Genomic DNA, 6,941 nt, shown 5'->3' with positions numbered 1-6,941 from the left:
TCGCGATTTCCACTCCCATAATCATGTAAGAACCCTATCCCACTCTCTTAGGTAGATTTGTATGGTTTTGAAGTAGATTTGATGATTTTGGAATGAGATTTATAGATTTTTGTTAGGTTGAATGGTAGGCTTGTGTAAAATCGAGTTTGATTATGTATTTCACTTGATTTGGATTTTTTTTTGGTTTTTATTGATTTTGTGGTTATAAAAATCGAATTTGTAATTATATATGTATATATTCAAAACGTTTTTTGTATATAAAATCTATTTTTTGCATTTTAAAATCATTTATATATTTATTAATGATTTTTAAAATCTATAAAACTTTTTTGTGATTAAAAATCATATATATATATAATATTTAAAATCATTTTTTTGTGGTAATAAAACGTTTTATGTATTTTATATATAAAATATAAATTTTTATATTTTTTAACATTTTTAATATTATTAAAACTATTTTTTGTAATTATTAAACATTTTAAATATTTTTAAAACTATTTTTTTAATTTTTAAACTATTTTTTATTTATAAAAACTTTTTTTGTTAATTATTAAACTATTTATATTTTTGTGATTAAAAAATTTTTTAATTAAAACTTTTTTTTTTTTAATTTACAAATCTAATGATGATCAGATCCGGCCTCGCCAGCGTCGTAGCCGGGGTGGTATGGGGAGCCAGTCTCGGGGTTCGTCCAGCCATGTTCAGGATTCCGTTTCGCCCCACAGCTCCTACCATACATCTCCTTCTCCATTACCCGCTCCTGCTGCTCCCGCTCCCGCTGCTATACCCGCTCCTGCTCCTACGGGTCCTCCGGGAGTGATGAGTGTTGCGGAGTTGGTTCGACAGCCCGGTCGTGACCATCTTCCCTATCTCACTGAGTATCCACATGGACATGGTCAAACATGGTAATTAAACTTTTATTTTTTTTCCTTAAAATTTGATTGATTATTAATAATTTGTTCTTTTTATTAGGTTCAACCGATCCGGGAACGGGATCAGCGCATGGATCAACCGTATGATGTACTCTGCCCTCGACAAGGGACATCCGACTTTCACTCACTTCCCCGTCGAGAAGCAGCATCTGTGGTTTCGTCAGTTTGCGGTAAGTATTCAAATTTTTTACTTATATTTTTATTTATTAAAACTATTTTTTGTGATTATTAAACTATTTTCTATATTTATTAAACATTTTAAATATTTTAAAAACTGTTTTTTTAATTATTAAACTTTTTTTTATTTATTAAAACTTTTTTTTTGTAATTATTAAACTATTTTCTATATTTATTAAACTATTTTTTATTTATTAAAACTTTTTTTGTAATTATTAAACTATTTATATTTTTGTGCTTAAAAACTATTTTTAAACTATTTCAGCAAGAATTCAACTGGAATTCCGATGATACGCTCTCTATCTATAACCATTTTGTCCATAAAGTTATGGACAACTATGGGAAGCAGATGTACGAGTGGAAGAAGAAGTGGGAAGTAAACAAGGTAGTTTTTAATTTATTAACAATTTTTAATTTATTAAACTATTTTTTAAATTATTAAACTTTTTTTTTTTAATTAAAAGGTCCCAAAGTCGATGAACGACACGGTATGGAAGGAGTTGTGTGAGCATTGGGATAAGGAAGAGACGAAAGAAACTTCTTCCACCAACTCCAACAACCGCAGGAGCGACCGTAAAGGGAAGGGCATCTACAAGCATAACTTGGGTGCCCAATCTATTGCCACTCTCGCGGATCGCATGGTAAGTTCAACCGCTTTTTCTTTAATTATTTAAGTTTCAGAATTTTATTTTTTATGCATTTTTTCAAATTTCTAATGTTTGTTTAATTTATTTTTTTTTCAAGGCGGAAGAAAATGAGGGCGAGCCGGTTGATGATCTCGCCCTAATGAAAAGGGCGTATACCAACAAGAAGACCGGTCAGATTGATGATGGTCTTGTGAGGGACGTGGTCGACCTGGTCCAAACTCAGGTGTACGACGAAGTGTCTCAGCTTCAAACCGATGATGACGATTCGACGGCTTCGACCAACTTGTCCCGGGTTCGAATCAACGAAATCGTTGAATCGGTAAGTTTTTTTTTTTAAAGTTCAATTTATTTATTTCTTGATTTTTATTTTATCATCAATTTATATTATCTAAATTTGGTTTTTTATATTTCAGTCGGTTCCAAAGAAGAAGGGACGTATGGTCGGTTTGGGTCGTCGCTCCCGGTCGGCTGCTCCTTCTTCTGCACCACCGCCATATGTTGATCCGGAAGTTCTTACGGCTCAGCTGAAGGACAAGGATGATCGGATATCTGCGTTGGAGACCCAGATGGCAGCTCAACAGGCGGGCTATGAGACCCAGAAGAGGCTCAACGAGCAGATGATGGAGATGATGAAGAGGATGTACCCGAACGAGGTGTTCCCGAACATCCAAGACCCGTAGTTTTTTTTTTTTTTACCAAAAACTCTGAATGTTTTATTTAACTTTGAATATTATCTACTATGTTTTATTTAATGTTTTATTTAATTTTAATTTTAATTTTAAATTTTTAAATTTAAATTTAAAAATTTTAAATTTTTTTTAAAAAAATAAATTTTTTCGAAATTCCGAGGGAATGGAGTTCCTCGGAAAATTCCGAGGGAATGGAGTTCCTCGGAAAATTCCGAGGAACTTTCTTCCCTCGGAAAATTCCGAGGAACATATTTCCCTCGGAATTTTCCGATAAACATTCCGAGGAATATTTTGTCGAAACTTCCGAGGATTGGACCATCGAAATTCCATCGGTATATTCCGAGGAACCTTCCGACGAACATATGTTTCTCGGAGTTTCCTCGGAATTTGGTTTCCTCGGAATTCCGTCGGAAATTTCCGACGGAATTCCGAGGAAGTATGAATTTCCGAGGAGATATTTCCGAGGACTTTTTTCGTTGGTATGTCGTCGGAATAGCGTTATTCCGACGACATACCGACGATTTTTTCCTTCAGTATCCCGATGTTTTCTTGTAGTGCCATGTGAAGTTTTATCAAAAAGAAATTTGCTATGTGTTTTGTAAAAGATATCTAAAAATATACTACAAAATAAACTTATTGACCATGTAAATATGTTTTTTTTTTTTTTTTTTTTTTTTTTTTTTTTTGATAACTCTGGTATCTGGGCAGCCACAATCCCAACTATCCCCCGGAAGGGGTCCAGCGCCCCAACGGAAGGGATGTTAAATCCGTTGTGGCCAAGACTCGAACCTGGGTGGCGGGCAGTACAGTTGTACCTCCTTTACCACCAAGCTACGAGTGCTTGGTTGACCATGTAAATATGTTTTATTGACCATGTAAACTTATTGACCATGTAAATATGTTTTATTGACCATGTAAATATGTTTTATTGACCATGTAAACTTATTGACCATGTAAAGAAATTTGCTATGTGTTTTGCTGGCTCCGCCCACTGGCTCTTATTAAATATCACATCAAATTATATGGAAGATTTAGAGTTTAGTTTCAAGGGTTCAAGGTTTAGTACTTAGATGAGGTCACATTCGATTATGCCGTAGTAACTCCATATATGGAGGTTGTGTTTCTTTTTTTTTCCACTACAGATTCTGTGGTCAACCAGGAAGATGGCGGTAACAAGAGGAGATACTGCAGTCTCCTCACTATATAACTTTGTAAAAAAGGATTAAACAAACCTTATGGTAATCCTGAGAACTTGAATTGTAAAATGGCTAACGAATATTCATTGTTCTGACCATTATATAGATGATTATGATTTTAAGCACATAACTTTTGTAAATGTATATTTCGTTGCAAATTATTTAGCTGAATTTAATGTTGACGTATCATGCATGTTGTATAATTTGTGTAACTGGCAATTACAACCTCAAATGTAAAGGCTAGCGAAAATGCCATTCATGGTAAATGATGTGTTTAATATGACATGTTGCTGGTGACGAAGTCCAATACTAGGAGACTATCTGCGTGTAGATATTTCATAAATAAATATAAAGTAAAATGCAATAACCGTGTATGCTCAAAAGTCCTCCACAAGGCTACAACCACAAAAAGCATACATTTTTGACTTTTGTTCAGACTAAAGGAGGGAAAAAGGAGGGGGTGGGGGCTCTTTTATCCGCTATTTCATATTTTCATCACTATTCCACATAAGGAAGGCATCTTTATCCCTAAACCCCTACTAGAGTTCTTATTTTCCTTTTTTTATTTTTTATTTTTTTATCTAATTCAAAAAAAGAAATTTGAAAATAGACCAATCGCAGACCACCACGTATCAGTGAGACCCGCAAACATTTGAAAAACCAAGCAATCACCGTCTCTTATTTTGAAACTTTTGGAAACGTTTTTAAGTATTTGTGGGTCCTCTCCCACTTAAGAAACGCTAAAAGAAGAGCGATAAAGATGGCCTCGAAAATCGTTTAGACTGGGAAATTTTTGTGATAAAACTCAACCCTAAGAGTTTGTTATAAGTTGAACATCTAAATTACTTACTTTAAGTAATAAAAGGAATGCGTTGCAACATTAGTGTAGATGAGCACTACCAACTATAGACGTTAAAAATCATGAGCGCAATGAGGAATAAACCAACAAAATGGTCCCATAATAGTAAGGTGTGTGAATCCAAGAAAAATCATGAAACGGTCGATTGCGTTGAAGAATATTATAATTGATATATCGATTAGTGTTGGAAGACGGCTATAGTTAAGTCTTGTTGCAAGGAAAAAGGCTTATACGTCCAAAATGCTGCAACCTAATTTTAATGACTTGTTGGCATATAAAACAACATACATAATCGCATATATTATTTTGTAGCAAATTATAATGCGAGAACGAATCAGATTTTCACTCAGCACTTCATGTATATATATGTGTATGTGTATGTTTGTTTATTCGATTTTTGTTTCATTTATTTATGAAAGATAACTTTGAAAAGCACGTCTCAACAAAACTTAAACGTATATTTTTCGTTGACGAAGACTTAACGGAAATAATGTCGTAAGATAAGATTTATGTAGTTCTTCTTCTTCTCTTCTTTTTTTTGTTTGGTTGACGTAGATAATATGTGCTTAGCAAAGAAGGACACCACTACACGAGTCTTCATATAATACGAATCCTCCCTCTTAGACCATCAAAGAGCTGTTACCAAGAGACGAAGAGCTCACTTGAAACCATTTGCAGAGCATAAGATGTCCACCAGGGCCGTCAGGAATGGAGGTAAGAAGAGAAGAGAGACGTCTACAAATTTATTTTATATTTGATAGTTGATCCTTTGTACTATTTCTCTAGGTCGTGAGGAGCGTCGCATAACGGTGCGTCCGTCTTCGGGATCAATCACTGCGGATAGGCGTCGTTCCTCGCGTGGGACAACTGCAATTCATGAGGTAACCGCAAGTTTTGAAGAGCTTCGGATGACGGAAAGACGTTCTTCGTCAACAGCGACGACTGCACGTCGTCAAGATTTTCAAACGACGGCACATCGTTCCTCCTCGCGTGTGGTCAGTACTGCAGTTCGTGAGGATTTTCAGACGACAACACGTCTTTCCTCCGGAGCGATCACTTCACGAGAGTTTCGGACGTCGTCGGAGCACCGTTCCTCAAGAAGGATCTCTTCAACTCGCGAAGAGGTCCGGACGGGGGAGCATCGTTCCTCGGGAACGATCACTACAAGTCGTCAGCAGGTTCGGACCTCGGAGAATCGTTCTTCGGGAAAGATCACTACAAGTAGGCAAGAGGTTCGGACTGTGGGGCATCGTTCTTCTTCGCGAACAATCACTACAAGTAGTCATCAGGAGGTTCGGACCTCGGAGCGTCGTGCTTCGGGAACGATCAATCGTGAGGAAGTTCGGACGAGGACGACAGAGCGTCGTTCATCAGGAACCATCCCTGCTGGACATCAGGAGGTTAAACGCCGTTCCTCCAGAACGATCACAGCCGATCCCCACCGCCGCTCCTCTTGAGGAGACAGGTTCCTTCAAAATGCAGCGTACAAGAGTCTTCTTTTTCTATGTGTGGTCGAAACGTATTTTGCTTCAGTTATGTTTTTCTTCCTTCTATAACTTTGCTTTTGTTCTTCAGCCTTTCTTTCTTTTCGTCTAAATAAGAGTCCCAAGCAAGTGTAATCTTAGGTTGTGTTTTCATTTACTTTTGCCTTCTAATAAAACTACTAAACATAAATCAAAGAGTTAACTATTGTACTTAATAACGCTAACCGACTACAGTCCATACGAACAAATGGCTTGTTGGACAAACTTAATTGACAAGCCATTTGACAGTTCTACATTCTAGTATTTTACACTGTTTTTTGTTCTGATCATGTATGACAATCTTATGTTGCCTTTGATCATCTTGATTGGCGTAGTGATTTGTTTGTCTACGAGTGGTTGTAGCCTCTTTTTGATGTGAATAGGGTTTTAAAGGTCCTTTGAAGGGCTTGCACAGAAATGTGTAGAATTTTTGGTTTTGATTTGAGCATGAAATGTGTAGAATTTTTGGTATAGAGCCGTAAATTTTGGAGTGCTGAATATAGTGGGCTATTATCCCATTATCTTATTGGGCCAGATTTTGTATCAATCTATAAATGTCACTTTTGTTAATCCTAAATACCATTCTTTTTTTTTGTGCAACATCCTAAATACCATTCAATTGACCAAAAGAAACATATGACTAATTATTGGGTTGAACGTCTAGGTTATTTCAAATTCGAGATCTTTCATAAAAGAAAACAAGTTATATTTTCATAAAAGAAAACAAGCTATGTTACGTTTTTAAAATAAAAGGTAAAAAGAAATAAACAAAAAAAAAGTAGTAATTATAAAAATATTTTTTAACCAACAAAAACACAAAACCTTAAATCCTAATTTTTAAACCCTAAATCATAAACTCTAAACCTTTAGGTAAACCCTAAAACCTTGGATAAATCATAAACTCTAAATCAAAAA

At 35.5% G+C, this 6,941-nt stretch overlaps 1 protein-coding gene across 1 annotated transcript; it reads left to right on the top strand.

Annotated features, from left to right (window-relative positions):
• Positions 1-5,000: 5,000 nt before the first annotated feature.
• LOC106430003 lies at positions 5,001-6,202 on the top strand. Its single transcript, XM_013870778.3, has 2 exons — positions 5,001-5,217; positions 5,290-6,202. Exons 1-2 carry the CDS (start codon positions 5,190-5,192, stop codon positions 5,958-5,960), a joined length of 699 nt encoding a protein of 232 aa, XP_013726232.2. The 5' UTR covers positions 5,001-5,189; the 3' UTR covers positions 5,961-6,202.
• The last annotated feature ends 739 nt before the right edge of the window (positions 6,203-6,941 follow it).

The sequence above is a fragment of the Brassica napus genome, unplaced genomic scaffold (assembly GCF_020379485.1).
Source record: "Brassica napus cultivar Da-Ae unplaced genomic scaffold, Da-Ae ScsIHWf_182;HRSCAF=326, whole genome shotgun sequence".
Lineage (NCBI taxonomy): Eukaryota > Viridiplantae > Streptophyta > Magnoliopsida > Brassicales > Brassicaceae > Brassica > Brassica napus.
The sequence above is the reverse complement of the archived record's forward strand: the minus strand, read 5'-3'. Positions and strand labels throughout refer to the sequence as shown.

Coding starts and splice junctions, on each gene's coding strand:
- LOC106430003 (XM_013870778.3), top strand. CDS start 5,190: ATGTCCACCAGGGCCGTCAGGAATGGAG. Junction 5,218..5,289: donor CAGGGCCGTCAGGAATGGAG/GTAAGAAGAGAA, acceptor CTATTTCTCTAG/GTCGTGAGGAGCGTCGCATA.